The following is a 16,706-nucleotide window of genomic DNA, read 5'->3' as shown; positions in this document are numbered from 1 at the left end:
TCCGCATTCGAGTTGGCACACTAGTAACAGTATTACCTGAAACTTGAATTTGCGATTTTGAGAAATCGATTTTTGAGGGAGTGCCATTTTCTTTCAATTTTTAATCTACTTTCCTTCTTGATAGTTCAAGCACGCCACGTGAATTTTTTTAAGTAATAAAAAATTGTCGAATTTGTTTCGTATTGTTATGACGTCAGTAGGGGCTCGACCGTACCCCACTTACACTTCCCCCATTGCTTGTGAAGACAACTCTATAACTTCGCTACTTCAAGGTAAATCATGTTCATACTATAGTATTTTATGGGTGTCTAAATTGGGTCGATTTTTACTCCCTGATTGAGGATATAATCACTTCAAATTAATGTCAAAGTTATTCATTAGAAATTGTAAATACATTTTTTCAACTTATTTTTTGGCGAATGAAATTACAAGCCATTCATTAATCGGGGATCCATCACTGACTGAACCCGAAATTTTACTCGTCCCCGGTGAAAATACTCTAGTTTTTTACGTAAAAAATCGCATTAGAGAGCGTAAAAGGAAAACACATTGGGAAGTGAATCAAGAAAAAAGTATTAATGAAAAGACAGAAGGGTATGACAGGAATAGGCCAAGCCAAGAAGAAACAAAATGCCGAAATAAGCAAAGGTGAGGTTATGCGAGTGCTCATTACCAATTTCGTTGAATCTTTAACGTAATATATTTTTATTACCAGTAAGACAATCGTCTCGAATTTTTTTCCAAACCTTCGTTATATACTTCATTGTTATTGTGTACTTTTTTGTAAACTTCGTAAGAAGCGTTCATTCGTTATATGGAAAAATGAATGATTTTTTACGCACAGTCCCTATACTCTTGTGCATTTTTCTTCATATTTAAACACGTTTATCTCAATAACCAATAAAACGAATTCTTTAAAATTTGATACGCGTGTCAGTCGACTACCCATTTAAATTCTGTAAATTTCAAGATTTTCTTAAGAAAATCGTTTCGTGCATGAACTACCTTTTAAAAACTATTATTTCGAGAGAATTATGCGGAGAAATCAATGACAGGAAAAATCCATCATTTTCTAAATTGATGAATAAGCTGATACTTACTTAATGATGAACTCGTAGTTCATCATTACATAACTTATTATATAAATTGATGGAGATTGATTATTTGCAATGAATTCCTTTCTTCTTCTTCATATCCAAATGGAAATTCTGCGATGACGTATATTTACAAAGACAGATGACATAAAAACGGCTTGTTTATGTGCTAAAAATAAATATCAAACATTGGTATAACAAACAGAAAAATGTTTCTCATTTATCAATTTGATACATCATAGACAATTATTGCTTATACCATTGAATAAGTTTTATTTTCAGTGCAAAAATATTCTGTCTTGCAATAACACTTTTGTTACAGATATCAAAATAAGTTTGTGAATGATAATGATTGTTAGATTTTTTTATGAATCACTGTCTGCCAAGAGACCGATCCCGCTCATTACGGAATTGTCTGTACATATTAAGTGGATTTGGTAATGTAAGTCAATACTTCCGCTTCGCGAGAATCCCCACTGACACTCTCTCTCTCTCTCTCTCTCTCTCTCTCTCTCTCTCTCTCTCTCTCTCTCTCTCTTTGTGTCTTATTCTTGTTCTCTGCTTGTGTCACCTTCTGGGGAAACTTTATTCCTGGCAAATAAAAGCCGTTGACGTTAATAGTAATACAAACTCGGCCCTGCGTGGCTTTTCAATGTTCGCAAATAAATGTTTCTCTGGAAGAATCTCATATTCCGCCTTCCGGCATCTGCCAGTAATCTTACTGCGAGAAAGATTAACTCACAGTCTCAGATATTTATACAAATGTGACACAAAAGTTATGATACAATACAGTATTTAAATAATGTGATATCAATCAATGCGACGGTGGCTCGTCGCTATTTAAATGCGGTCCTTAAAATAATGACGATCGATAAATGAAATTCATTTGATTCATATTAGCCCCGTTACGCAGTCTGGAGAAGCACCGATCATGACATGATGCTTTTTTGAAATGTTAAAATTTCAAAAAAAAAAGTTAAGAAACAATCGGAGTTTTCGAATACTTAATCATTCAGAAGAAACTCATTTATTTGAATAATCACAATGCATTGACTTACGCCGGAGAAACCCAAAATCCTGATCGTCAAAGCTTGTACAAAGAAAAGGAACCGAAATTCCAACAAGTTTCACGCAGAAACAACGCGAGATTCGATGTTATAAAGTCATCGAATCTGTTAATCGAATTGAATTTTTCCAATAATTCTTAATCTTCTAATTTCAGCATGTTATTTAAAACTCCTGATAATTCCTGGAACGTGTTAAAGAGAAAGTACTTGAAAGCTTCAGTCTACGCGTTGAAAGAACGCATAAAAAGAGAAAATTTCAAATATAGAGAGCGAACTTACCGAGGAGAGGACAACATTTCGGAAGTTCGCGTCTTTCGGAATTTTTTTCACATAATTACAAATTTTACAAACTTCTTACGCCATTTTTTCCTCCCTTCAACCCCGCCGGATCAACAACTTATACCGGTTGCATAAATTCCGCGGGTCTTTTTCCGGAGAGGGAAAAGCATCGGAACGGCCGAAGGAAAACGAGGGGTTTTCACAGACGCTGAATCTCACGTGGGGACTGCGAAAAGCCCATCGCGAGGGGGTATATAAGATAGAAATCTCTGCTTACATCAGTCTTAAAGAGGCTCATTGTGCCCTCGTGGCCAATCGCAACGTAGATACGGGAATCTCGCGTTATTTCTTAATCGAGTATCTTACGCGTTGCACACGTTTATCGTCAACTTAGCTGAACGCGCTTTCGCTGCATGTTAATTGTGAAGAAAAGCACATCGTATGAGAACGAGTCGAAACTTCCGCGCGTATATTGAGAAGGAAAAAACAAAGTAAAAAAACAAGTGGCTTGCTGCGTAAGGTGGGGAAGGGGAAATAAGGTAGAAGCGTCCCACTACGTGGGTAGAGTACCACCACTTCCATTTTCTCACAAAATGGATGGTCAGTTCTTTCTTTTTCTTTTCTAGACGCTCCGTATCTTACGAGTATTCGAGAGAATTTCATTGAGTGGATCCCTGGTTACCGGGCGTGACGGACGCGTTCTTATTCATTAGATAGTTCGCCTCCTCATGCTTCAGTCTTTGTATATATCACAATTTTTTCATTTTATATTTAATTTTTTCACCAATATATCTCAATTATTTAGTGAGTTTGTGTTCATATTGCTTTACACTAAAGCAAAAAGATCACACGAGTCAATCGAGTTATTAACAGTATAACCAAAGTTCTCACGTGTGCTACATTGCTAACGATTTACGAAGAACCGAGCCGGTATCTGTTCCTTCCTGTGTTAAAAATAAATAAGACGTTGATGCCGGAAGCTTCAATGCGTTCTGTGTTTTCCTGTGTTTCTCTCTGTGCATACATGTTCAATGGTAATTTTGAGGATTTTTCTTGTATAAAATAATCGTTTCAGGGACTTGCAATACTTTGAGGAATGTCTCTGAAATTTTTTCATTTAAAAGTCGTAATAATTGTAGAACTTTTGGTTTCCTCGGCGCGAGGCAGGAGCCCGCAGGGTTTGAATGTTTTTTTTTCAATTCATTATTGTAGAAAATATTATTGAACTCCTCTGTCTCCACGTCTCTACGAGACCAAACGTTCTATTGTTATGGAGAAACTTTTAGAAGGATCTCAAGTGTTTTCAAAATAACCATTTAACATATTTATGTATGTGTACAATTACCTGTATTGATGCGAACGTACGTGCTCACGTACAATTGTCAAACATCATAATCATAATAATTGTCTTTGTAGGCTGACTGATAAAACTCCAAGTTTCGAAGTCAGAGCACCTTAGTCTGCAATCATGACGAACCTCATAAAACTCGTTGTCAGCAACTGGAATGAAATCCTCGATGCTGAAAGAGGTTTGTGTTACGTGCATTTTTTCACCTATCCGTTTGAAGTTTCTTCTTTTATTGACAATTATAAGTATCGTTGTTATAATCCAAGAAATTCGTGTAAAACTACTACAATGATAAATAATAATGAAACGTTCCGTGTTAACCGTGACCCGACACGATGAAGCTCCATTTTCAGTCAAATGAGTTTCAAAGATGAACACGCAAAAAATAATAATGCTGGCAGAAAATTTTTAAATGTTGCGCTTATTCACTGGTTTTAATTCTAAAATTTATTTTTATATTTGCAATTCCATTTTGTGATTCATCTTCGAATCTCATTCATTTTTTTTCCTCATTATTCTATTATTCATCACGAGAGGAGCCATACACTGCGATGTAACTTAGAAAGCCGGCTGTCGACCGACCCAAATTCTTCCATGCACCGTTAACTTTACTCTCAAATTAGGTATCCTTCGAGATATTGTATTTCAAGATTGGGCAGGGCTAAAAGATGTCCACCTTTACGAAACTCGTTAGATGATGAATTCAAGCTATCTCGTATACGCGACGCCTGTCAACTAAAAGAGAAAGAGAGAAAACTCAAGCACGTGCGGCTCTTGCAGTTTCAGCGCGATTGAAAACGGGGTGATATGATCAGTGTGTGGTTCACGCTCATTAATGATCGAGATAGTAGTACAAACCTCAAGGTTAAAATATTCCTGCGGGAGAAATCGGTTCGACGAACCACGAGGTTGAATCGCTTTTACAACACTTTTTTCGTCACTCAACTATTTTACAGTATCAAGTCGTCACACTCCTGTGCGATAAATATCGTAGAAAACACATGTTGGAGAATATATAAAAAACGAAAGTGGTGCTTTCAAATGAATATGATTCTATATGTACGATGTCGAGAAATGCGATATGTGCTAGAACAAGCACATTCCCTAACTGTACGTCACAGACTTAATGAGTTTGAAATTATTTCCATGCCATTTACGGATAGGCTATATTTTCACGTTTCCTCGGCTTCATTTACCTCTACTTCGTCGACTGTATAACTTATTTCACTGATTTTGTGGGATTTGGCGCATTTTTAAGGTAGTTCACGCACGAAACGATTTCCTTAAGAAATTCTATAAATTTAAAAAGAGTATCAATGGGTGATCGACTGACACGCGTATCAAATTTTAAAGAATTCGTCTTATTGGTTATTGAGATAAACGTGTTTAAATATGAAAAAAATGCACAGGGTTATAGAGACTATGTGTAAAAAATCGTTTATTTTTTCTGTGTAACGAGTGAACGCTTCTTACGAAGTTTATGAAAAAGTACACAATAACAATGAAGTATATAACGAAGGTTTGGGAAAAAATTCGAGACGATCGTCTTACTAGTAATAAAAACACATTACGATAAAGATTGAAAGAAGAAATTGGTAATGAGCGTTTGTATAACCTCACATTTGATTATTTCGGCATTTTGTTTCTTCTTGTCATAGCCTTCTGTCTTTTTATTAACACTTTTTTCTTGATTCATTTCCCTTTACGCTCTCTTAAGCGATTTTTTACATATAAAACTATAGAATTTGAGACGGGAACGAATGAAATTTCGGGTTCAGTCAATGATGGATCCTCGATTAATTAATGGCTTGTAATTTCATTCGTCAAAAGATAAGTCGAAAAAATTGATTTACAATTTTGAATGAATAACTCTGACATTAATTTAAAGTGATTATATCTTTAATTAGGAAGTAAAAATCGATCCAATTAAGATACTCATAAAATACGATCCTTTGGGCATGTAATTCGATCCGATATAAGAAGAAAGTACGCCTTGTGTCTTGAACTAATGATAATGCCCACATATCGGAAAAAATTTCATGTATATTTTGAAATAATGGCAGTTTTATCTTCATTATTTTCCATTATTATGCTGTGATAGCTATAGTCACATTTGTGGGTCACTCGTATCATATTTTGCACATTACTCATTCACCATCCCGATAACGAGTTTTGAGACTTGAACATGTAGTTTTCAATAAGTTTTTTATCCGAATCACCGTTGGAAGTTCGGTGTTAAAAATAACAGCGAATCAACCTCAAAAGTTGTACACACAGGTATCTCCATTGTGTTATCGAACGGTGGGAATGTACGTAGAGTCGATAGATACGTACCAATTCGTTGGTGTAAAATCGGAGTTATTAGTTAGCATCAAGTCCCTCAACACATTTTGCTTTTTTCATTGACCACATTGCCTCGGTTCAAGTTGTTGTCGGATGGATGTTTACTCAATAATGAGACTCCCAAAACAGTGCATTAATAAATGATCCAGAATAGTGTGAAAAATACAATTCTTCATTTTTCTCTTGTTGATAATTCGTTGGTGTAAAATCGGAGTTATTAGTTAGCACCAAGTCCCTCAACACATTTTGCTTTTTTCATTGACCACATTGCCTCGGTTCAAGTTGTTGTCGGATGGATGTTTACTCAATAATGAGACTCCCAAAACAGTGCATTAATAAATGATCCAGAATAGTGTGAAAAATACAATTCTTCATTTTTCTCTTGTTGATAAATCATTATTTCCCGTTCGAAAAATCGATTTCTCTCACAGTCGATCATTTTTTCATCTTTTTCATCGCTGGCGACATTGTTTTCTTGAGAATAATTTGCCGACCTATTTCAATCCGCGTTCTCCAGCTATCTACGATTTAACAGGCATGAATACCACCTGTTACACCATTGCCTATATGAAAATGCATGTGCACATGCTAAGACAAGAATTCGAAAATATTCGAAATTAGAAAGGACGTAATAGAAAACAAAAATATCGGTGATAAATGAAATTCCAAGAATTAAAACATGGAAATTTAGGAAGGTGTGGATGATATATTTAAAAAAAAACCATATGATGCTTCAGGGCAATTCTCGAGGTGTGTAGTCTTGCACTGCTTCATTGTATCTTTCCCAATTAGAGAAAAAAAAACGTAACGTAGAAATTCTTCAGTCATTCGTAACATCGAAAGGAACCCTGTTTTCCAAGATCATTTAATGACTTGTGTATCCTGCCGATTATACACATTAGCAAACACGATGAAGTTACCATAAAGTTGTATAAAATTAACACCTCTTTAATATCAGCAACAGACATCCGATGTAAAGTCGACTTTTAAAATTGGAGAATAAAAAACGACACCTAGAAAATGATAGTCAATATAAACATGTGTAATTTTACATTATTGATACATCCAATTCATTCGGAAAGGGATACCCTCATTATTTAAATACCAAATTGTGCCAAAACGCGAATTAACACCGGATTAGTTATTTGCCAAACGATTGCTGCTTTTTTGACCGGTGTTTTTTCGACACCACGAGTTTTTAACGGTGCAATCTTATTAAAGCGAACAACTTTGATAACATTCATTAGTATCGTATGAATGAATTCAACGCGTTAAAAAAATCGATTAACTTGCCTATTTCGCAATACGTCGTAGGTTTTTCACTGTAAAAGTTTTTGTGTCTAATGGAAATGCAGCCAAATGGCAGAACGTGTAATTCCTCAAATAACTAATAGTATGAATTGCATTTGGGTTCATTCGATTGTCAAAGCTCCGACAATGTTCCTCGCAGTTAATTCATTTTAAAAACATGCGTTAACATTCTCTCTACAGAATAGAATCACAAATTATTTTGCTATCTCGTGATTAGAGGTTCTAGATAATCGCTAATTAAACGTTCAGTACAGTTTCACACTTTCGACGAACGACGACCTCGTTAACCCCCGTTCTTCCTTTAGGCCTATCTCGAATCCATTAGTACGAATATATTTTCATACAATGGGGAATGGCTCGAGTGAAAAATCATGTCAATTTGAGATCACGTAGCGAGAAAAAAAATTCGAAAATTCAGAAGATCGAAAATATATTCAGAAGGTGAGATGCGACTTCCGGGATTTGTTAAGCCCTGTTTTAAGAGGTCATTTCAAGAATATCGAAATAATATTTATAAGAAACATTAAAAAATCATTATGAATGACTTTTGTGACATATTGAGATAGAAGAAAATGATGAACGCCTCGATGATTAATTGCAACAATCTTCCGCTTCATTGTCACAGATCCAATAGTGGACCAATGGCCACTGATGAGCTCACCCGGACCTGTCATTGCTATTCTCGCAGTTTATCTCACATTCGTCCTCAAAATCGGACCTCAATACATGGAAAAAAAGCCACCGTTCGAATTAAAAAAAACTTTAGTTTGGTACAACGCGATACAAGTTCTATTCAGCATATGGTTGACCATTTTGGTAAGCGCGCTCAGAAAATCCATCATTTCAATGTTCTTTCAGCACACTTCGCCTCCCATCAATATACATGGCAAACATGTTTTCTTCGACTTACAGGCACTCAAGACACAATTTTACAAACACGTTCTTATGGGTACCTGCAGCAGCGGAAATGCCTCGGTACAATCCGGGGTAAGATACAGTTTTACTCAAGTTTTTTACACTCTGTTCACATCTTTTTTGTTCATCACTTTTGTTTTCTTCTGAAATAGCTTTCGACGGCAGCATGGTGGTACTTCTTCGCTAAAATCATTGAGCTTCTCGATACGGTAATTCACTAAAATATTATTTGATTGAATCGTAAATTGTGTCAATCAATCGTACTTTTAATTGAAATCGAAAAACTTTTTTGCCAATGAAATAAAAATCGTCACGGGTTTTGTTGTAGGGTGGCAAATTTTTAAAAGCTTTCATTGACCAGAGATATTAATTTTAATTACTCAGTCGACAATGTTTACTCATACATTTGGAGCAATTATTTCGATCTTAAAAAAAAGTGATAATAAATTTTTGTTAATGGAAGTGAAAAATAAGCAATTTTTACCGAAATACTTGATAACTGAAACGGATCCCGTCGAGTCCACGGCATGGTGTAATCATTACGCGATTTTACACTCGCACTTAGCTAAATCGGAGAAATTTTAATATTTGTTTTTCTTAAGTTTGAATATACCATTTTAGTTGCACCACGATTGAAAGACTAAATCGATAGAGTTAATGACTCTGACTTTTGAGCTTGTCGATAACCAAACACTCTAGCGTCGAAATTTATTATTTTCCTTTAACCAATCCAGATATTTTTCGTACTGAGGAAAAAGCAGAACCAAGTGTCCTTTCTTCACGTTTATCATCACACAGTAACCGCCCTATACTCGTGGGCATATTTGAAATTTTTACCCGGTGAGCAGGGCTTGCTAGTCGGATTTCTCAACTCACTAGTTCACATATTCATGTACACATATTACATGATCGCTGCGATGGGGCCCCAGTACAAGAAATACCTTTGGTGGAAAAAATACATGACTATTATACAGTTGGTAAGTTTAAAGTTTATGAAATTTTTTAAAAATGAATAATTTTTAATCGTTTCGAACCGGAATGCATTTTTTTCACAATTTTAAATTCTTACTCTTCTATCCACAGATACAATTTGGTTTGATGTTGGCCTACCTCATGATGATTCTGGCGATGGATTGCTCAATGCCGAAAATTCTCACGTACTTTTTCACGATGAACGTCACAATATTTCTGTACCTGTTTTCTAATTTCTATCGGAAAGCTTACAAGAAGAAAAAAATTATATAAAATAATTGCAGGAACGTTGTTGTCTCAAGTGGTCAGAACGAGAAAAAAGTGCGCGAATGGAAAAACAGTAAACTTACTTTTATTAGGTTCGTTTCTAATGCGACAAATTGTGATTATGGGCAAAGTGACGTTTCGCGCTCTTGTACGCTGATAGTGAACATAGTAGCCAAAGAAGGGACAATCCCTAGAAAACACCGGCCCGGATAAAATAATTAAATTATAAAAGATTCGTTTTCCGATTAGATACATTCATCAATTCCAATGATAATCGGTGAACACTTATTGAATGCACCCATCGACAAAGCATTCCAATAATTTACAAAAAACCGGGATTAGAATGAAATGAAAACAAGTGCCAGTTTTCACGTTCGGATTTTTAGCGTTGGTGTTTGTGTCTTCGGATATCTGTTACTTCATTGAAATTCGTGTAATTTATTATTAGCTGTATTGTAAATCAACGAAAAGCGGTTTGTTTGTATACACACGCGATGGAAAACGAAGTGGCGAAGATTCATTCATTTTCGCTGTGCAACGGCGTCATTTTACCTCATTTAGATAAGTTTTGAAATAACGATATTGAACATAATATTATAACTGTTATTTATTAATAAAATTGTGTACATTGACCGCTCAACATCGTAGATCATTCATTTATTTTATACGTATCTATATGTATATTTAATTCATATGTATTCCTCTATTTCTTATTCAACGATACATTTTACTATACAGAACAATGACAATGATATGATATAATACAACAAAATGTCGAAGCACATTTTTTCATTGGAAAAACCCTCGATTTACAGATTGGCTGAGCTTGACAAATGTATTGAAAATTAAAGAAAAACAAAAAGTACATTAGCGAAAAGTGGTGGAATTTTTTTTCATATTTCGTTGTTGTCTATCATATTGAATCGTTCGAGATTTTGAAGCGATTATTTAGTAAATAAACGTATTGAAAACATCAAATTTCGTTCCATTTATACGTCCCAAGTGAATTTCCATGTTTCGATAACTCTTCAAAAGACGTATACTTTTTATATACACCGAGAAAAAAATATTACTTCACCAATATTAAATTCATTTTTTTCGGCAAACAATTGACGGATTCAACCTTTTCTTGTTGAATTTTAAATGATTTAGTTCACTCAATGGAATCACGAATATTTCCCGTTGATGAATCGTCTAATTCGTTGGGGGCAAATGATTTTGTTTCAACAACTGATTCCATTCTTTTTTACGTATTTTAACTATTAGTTGCTCGAACGCTAGGTTTTTTCAAAAGTATCAAACACACCTAATGCTGATCGTGTATGAAAGGAGTGGTGTTTTTTTCCACTGACTTTAATTCATTTGGCTGTACCAGATATTTTTTATTCGGCCAATAAGTTGTTTCGACGTTTATAAATTGTTTTGTCTTATCTCGAAAAAATATTTTCTTCTCTGCATCGACCTAAATATTTTGATTGCAAGCAACGGAATTCGTGTTGGTCAACAAAATTTCTTCTCACTGTATATTAATATGTATCCAAGGTTATATACTTAATGTATGAAACACTATGAAACATTCCGTATACTCTTAAGAATAGTATGAGAAATTCAAAGTCAAATGAACTACGTAGATTTTCCGCTCTGAAAATGAGCTTATAAATTTTGAATTACTCGTTATTTCTGTATGAAACAAAGTGTAGATTCGTTCAGCCCAGCTGCCATTATGGAATGTTTTTTTTTGTTCCTTGCTCGAATTATTATAAATTCAAATTAAAGACGACACAATAAATACATCAATGTTGATATCAAAAGTGAAAAATCTGAACGCCATGAAATCGATGACTTGACACTAAACACTCGTTTTATTATCATTCCTGGCAACACGTTTCGTATTCCCCCTGCGATCAGACGAGGAAGACGATATGAAAGAACAACAAAATGCGGAAGTATTGAGAAACAAAAAAAAGTGGAACGATTGCCGGAAATTGTGATTATGGCGTGGAAAAGAGAACAAACAATGACTAAAAAAAAGATAAATATTCTTAGGCCTTTTCTGGAATACTCGATTTGCGTTGAAATGTAATCGCATTTGGGATCAACTCGTCGATTTTAAAGCCATGATCTTTGGGTCCGATGTTTTTTCTTCCGGTACACACAAATAATAATTTTAATACAATTGACCTACGAGGCACGATTAGTTAGCCGGAGAAGGTCACGTTGTACACTTTGAGAAAAAACCTTGGGACTCGCTCCGAACTCTGAATTCATTGCAATAATAATAAAAACAATTATAATAAGAATAATGAGAAAAAAAATCAAAGAAAAATAATAAAATTAATAATAACGAATACTAAAATAGAACGTTCGTTTTCTTTCGCGGCTTTGCAACGAGACGAACTCAGCATTAAAACTAATTAATATTTATATAAATATAGAGATTAGTCGTCACTAAAAGTCGGTGAAATTCTACCGAAACGATGCGTCATAAATCAACGAGAATATGTTATTTCTACATATTAACATGCCCGCCTCGGCATCAGTACGATATCCGCATAGAGCCATGCACACGGTGCATTTGTACTTGTTGCACTTCGGCATAAAACGGTTTTTATAATTAAAATCATTTCTTTGTTTTTCATGCAAGAAACAATATGAGCAATTATTTTTCGGGCACGTGGTTTTATCTCAGCCCACTTATTCTTAGCGTACAGGCTATACCTTATTAGGGTATTATGAGCTCGCGATGGTTACAATCACACTATACACAGCTACAAGATCTAACTGCAACGTCGAGAAACGACGTTCCCTTAAATATTTTTTTTTTTTTTCAGTTTTCTTCTCGTTTCCTTTCTAATTCATCGATGGAACACACATTGGCACGTTGTTTTTTCATGTTTTTTTTGTTATTTTTTATTTTTGAGCGGTGGTGGATCACGGAACCAAAAGTTTATTGAGACCCTTGGAAGCTGAATCAGAGTAATCTGTTGAAATAACTGTCAAAAAAATAAACTATAAAAAACGGCTAGTTGAAAAATCGACTATGGAAAATTTTTGTAACCTCAGAAGAAATACGTGAGTTTGTATGCATCAAGATAAAATGATACGGAAAAGTTTTGTTTCATTGTTATGGAAAACAGCCGGGAAAAGTTATTCTCTTCGTTTCTTATATCATTTATTTTGTTTCTCTTATTCAACATTGCAAAATTTATAACACGGAAAAAATAACTACTGTTTCGCAAACAATACAATTGTTCTTTCCGCGTTATCAGTGTTGCGATATAACCACGAACCAGTGAGACATTTTCACCTCAAAAACCTGAATTTTCCGAATAAGTTGAAATTCACTTTTGAAGCCTTCGAACGTCGTTTAAAATTTTTGCTTCTAATCAAAAGTGCGGCGGATCTATCACGAAATTTCCGATTCAAGTATGAAAATATTTAACGAACTTGATTATTCTTTGAGCAAATATAAACAAAGGAAATGATTCGAATCTGCTTCCGTTAGCACATGTTTTATACGATACAATTTTCAACGCTTCGTTCATTCTGGTATGTTAATTCTTTCCACAAGTTCCAAAATCGAACAGGAACAGAACTAACGTTTTCTCCCGCGTTAAGAATTTTCATCGGGGTGCCAGGAAAAATGAACTTGTGAGAAAAAAATTCACGCTCATTTCAGCTCCTCTATTTCACGTTAACGAAACCTGTAACGTCGAGCGATTTACCGTGAAAAGGAATTTGAATATTGAGCCCCGTCCTCTGGCGCTACATTTTTGCCACTGACCACTGACAACTCTCGCTTTTGACTTTAAACAATATTTTCATACAATTTATACATTACACTGACATTTCTTTCCCGTGAGTTGTTCCATGCGAAACTAATGAATACAAAAACTGGTCAGTCTCTACTGCGGAAATTCTTCGATCAATGGGAAGCTTGAATAGGTAAAAAACAATTGAAAGAAAAGCTTTTTGTGAAACGGAGGCGAAAATTCAACGATGCAATCCGATTTTCGTTTTCCTCACAATTTTTTTATTCTCGCCCATTTTTGCAGGCATAAAAAAAAATAACCCGTTTTCCTAAATCAGAAATTCACAAGAAAATCAGCGTACCGAAAACTAAAAAATTGTTTCTGCATCGGAAAATATGCAAAAATAATACTTGAGAAAAATCGACTCGATTCTGAAATCGGCATCTTGCATCAAATCTACGAGTTGTCGAAGTCAACGAATCGAAATGTCGGTTGTAGTAGAAACACAAAATTCACGAAATTACTCATGTCGACCCAACCGCGTTGTCGATAAATATTTGAAAACAGAAACCTTCTACTACGACTTGAGAGCCCCAAGCTGTAAAAGAGATTTTACCGTCCACAATGGAATCGGTATTATCCGTTAGATGTCAAGAGCATCGATAAAACAATGGCTCTGTCGGTACATTATTTGAACACTTGGCCGACCAACTTTCCTCCACTTTTCCAGATTTTTTTAAAATCGAACCTCCGCTTAATCCACCTAAGTTTCACTGTCATTTGACGAGCCTATTCGAAAGAACATTGAATACTCGAAGAACTCACTCCAGTTTTTCGCGTTTCACTAAGCTCGTTGTTCCTCCACAAATTAATTTTTGTTCCAATCATGTTATGTGTTTTTTGTTTGTTTTTTTATTACTATTATTACTTTCGAGAATAGTATTTATGACTTTTTGACTTTTCCATTGGAAACCTTGGCATTCGTGATTTTTCTTGCATCCGCATCTCCGTTAATTTCACCATTTTGCTTGATAGCTCCATTTTCCTTCGACACCTTCGCCTTAAGTTCCTTCTTCATTTGTTTATCCATTAATTTTCTATCCTCATCGCTGTAAGCTTTGTTATAGAAGTCGGAGAACAAGAAGTAGAAGAACATGACGTTCGGCAAAATAAGGATTAGCGACCATCTCGGATAATCGCAGTCGTAGATCAATAGCTGTAGACTGTGAATGAAGGCCAGACAGAATTGTCCCTGGAATACAAAAACAGCAACATAAGAGAAGACATCCCTAGGGCAATCGTTTCTGATAAATTGTTCACCAAATCAATGAAACCAAATGCCATAGACAACTAAACGTTTCCCCTTAAATTTTAAATTTGAAAACGAATTTTTTTCTCTGCAATACCATAAATTGTCAAACTTGTTCGAACACGAGACACAACAGGACTCGAGAATAAACTGCAATTGGATCGAGGAACGAATAAAACGTTTGAAAGCAGATTAATGAAACGAACCATTTGTAGGGTCGTTATGTACTTCTTCCACCACAAATATTGTTGATACTGAGGCACAGCTGCAGCTAGGAGATAGTAGGTGTACATGACAATATGAACGAAACTATTGATGACACCTGGAAACATTGTAAAAAAGCATGTTAAATATTGATAAAACACTTTTCGTATTATTGTTATATTTTGCATTATTTTCAGTGTATTGACTTACCGATAAACGTGCCATGACCACCCGGATAGTACTTTGTAGCACCCCAAGATATAAGAGGCATCACCGTATGATGATACATGTGCAGAAACGTCACTTGTTTCTCCTTCTTTCGTAAAACGAAGAATACGGTATCGAGGAGCTCAGAGATTTTGGCCAGGAAGTACATATATACACCTCGCGCCACCTGTGCAATGTTAGATCATTTTCCATGAGTTTTCATTCCCTAATGGACGATAATGAGTTAAGGGTAGGAAAGTTTACCCTCAATGCTTCAGGACTATTGGAGTAATCAACGGGTTCACACTTCCAGCTGTATTTTCTGAGCCAGGCAGCATCGAGACCTTCCCAGAATAACCATACGCTGAGTATGACTTGGACGAGGTTATAGAATATAAGTGTGTTTTTGAGTTTGTAGGCTTTCCGATGTTCCATGTGTCGTGGTCCCCATGACAGAACGAAATATAGGTAACCGAACATAATGCTCGCACCGGGAACCGGTGACGACATGAGGAACCAGTCCCTCGTCCTTGGATCTGTCAAACATCAAAAGAATCAGTTTAATTGAGTATAGAAATAAATTTAAAAAAAAAATTAAAAATAAAATAAAATAAGATCGTCATTAAATGACAAGTCGCAAAGCATTTTGCCTCCAAACGAAAACTCACCAGCTACTTCATGGAAGATGTGTTGCCAAAAACGAACAACTGAATTATTGTAGATGTTCGACATCTCGCTGGCCGGTATAACGACGCTGGCGTTCATTGGGAAAGTAACTGAAACAAGTTCGAAAAATCTACTGATCAAGCCACTACAAATTTAATAAAAACCATATAATCCAATGTTCTCAATGATTATGGACGTTCGAAATACAAGGAGCGAAGAATGCTGCATGATAATGGAACAGTAAAAGACCCAATATCCTTATTCTCAATGAAAAGTTTATTGGAAAACGAGTCCTTGACTCTGGTCATATTACGAATGAAAAAACTTGTGCCTCATTGGCCTGGAAACGAGGTGAAATAGTATCTCCTTAAAATCTTTGAATTTTTAATAAATCACCGAAATACTGAACTTGGCGAGTCCATATTCAAGCCACCGATAGACCTTAAAGATGGAAAAAAATCACTAAAATTCAGATATGTCGTGAACGATGAGGCACATGCTTTTGTGATCGTGAAATTGAATAGACTTCATTACTATCGTATGTACAATTCCCAATCAACTGATAGAAGTACGTCCTCCTACATTTCACTTGTTTCAAGGAGAAACGAGTGACACGATAATGAATTGAAACACAGTGAGCGTCCTGTGAGGCGCTCCTCGAGAAACGGTATATGTCATAGAAAATCGGCAAAAGTATTCCGCCGTCATATACCATAAAACAGAAATAGTAGATAATACGGCGATCTGACGTTTCGTTACAACGACCATCAGCCGGCGTGCAGAGGCCGAACGAACGTTGGTCATTACCAGAGGCAACCGAGCATCTCAAACTCGCCGTTGAACATGTGGGAGAACGTGCAGAGCCAAGGTGCATTTAAATCTAGACGAGTCTGCAGTTTAACGCCCCCTCGCCCGTTCTCAAAGATCTATACGTAACTTTGTTAGCGTGAAAAACTCGAGCGCGTAGTAATG

At 35.6% G+C, this 16,706-nt stretch overlaps 2 protein-coding genes across 6 annotated transcripts in view; one reads left to right on the top strand and one right to left on the bottom strand.

The window, feature by feature from the left end:
- The first annotated feature begins 2,775 nt into the window (after positions 1–2,775).
- bond (james bond) lies at positions 2,776–10,473 on the top strand. 4 transcript variants are annotated; one of them, XM_043433176.1, is made up of 8 exons: positions 2,776–2,979; positions 3,067–3,182; positions 3,857–3,969; positions 8,068–8,258; positions 8,355–8,429; positions 8,510–8,566; positions 9,092–9,334; positions 9,441–10,473. In XM_043433176.1, exons 3-8 carry the CDS (start codon positions 3,909–3,911, stop codon positions 9,600–9,602), a joined length of 789 nt encoding a protein of 262 aa, XP_043289111.1. In that variant the 5' UTR covers positions 2,776–2,979; positions 3,067–3,182; positions 3,857–3,908; the 3' UTR covers positions 9,603–10,473. The 4 variants fall into 4 exon arrangements, with proteins under 4 accessions (XP_043289111.1, XP_043289110.1, XP_043289108.1 ...); XM_043433175.1 differs by lacking the exon at positions 2,776–2,979 and having other exon boundaries at positions 3,081–3,370; XM_043433173.1 differs by lacking the exon at positions 2,776–2,979 and having other exon boundaries at positions 3,082–3,474.
- The window catches only part of sit (stuck in traffic), a 74,645-nt gene continuing 68,124 nt past the window's right edge, over positions 10,186–16,706 (bottom strand). For both annotated transcript variants that reach the window (XM_043433169.1, XM_043433168.1), the window contains exons 2-6: positions 15,737–15,844; positions 15,333–15,604; positions 15,072–15,255; positions 14,864–14,979; positions 10,186–14,600 (exon numbers count right to left, since the gene is read on the bottom strand). In XM_043433169.1, the coding sequence (XP_043289104.1) occupies positions 14,292–14,600; positions 14,864–14,979; positions 15,072–15,255; positions 15,333–15,604; positions 15,737–15,833 (978 nt within the window). In that variant the 5' untranslated portion in view covers positions 15,834–15,844 and the 3' untranslated portion in view covers positions 10,186–14,291. The remainder of the gene's footprint in view (positions 14,601–14,863; positions 14,980–15,071; positions 15,256–15,332; positions 15,605–15,736; positions 15,845–16,706) is intronic.

The sequence above is a fragment of the Venturia canescens genome, chromosome 1 (assembly GCF_019457755.1).
Source record: "Venturia canescens isolate UGA chromosome 1, ASM1945775v1, whole genome shotgun sequence".
Taxonomy (NCBI): domain Eukaryota; kingdom Metazoa; phylum Arthropoda; class Insecta; order Hymenoptera; family Ichneumonidae; genus Venturia; species Venturia canescens.
Note: the sequence above shows the minus strand (reverse complement) of the source record. Positions and strands in the feature narration are given on the sequence as shown.

Excerpts from the sequence above, each read along its gene's own strand:
- bond (XM_043433176.1), top strand. The coding sequence starts at position 3,909 with ATGACGAACCTCATAAAACTCGTTGTCAGCAACTGGAATGAAATCCTC. Across the intron at positions 8,259-8,354 it reads GCATATGGTTGACCATTTTG|GCACTCAAGACACAATTTTA; the intron begins GTAAGCGCGCTC and ends TTCGACTTACAG. Across the intron at positions 8,430-8,509 it reads ATGCCTCGGTACAATCCGGG|CTTTCGACGGCAGCATGGTG; the intron begins GTAAGATACAGT and ends CTTCTGAAATAG.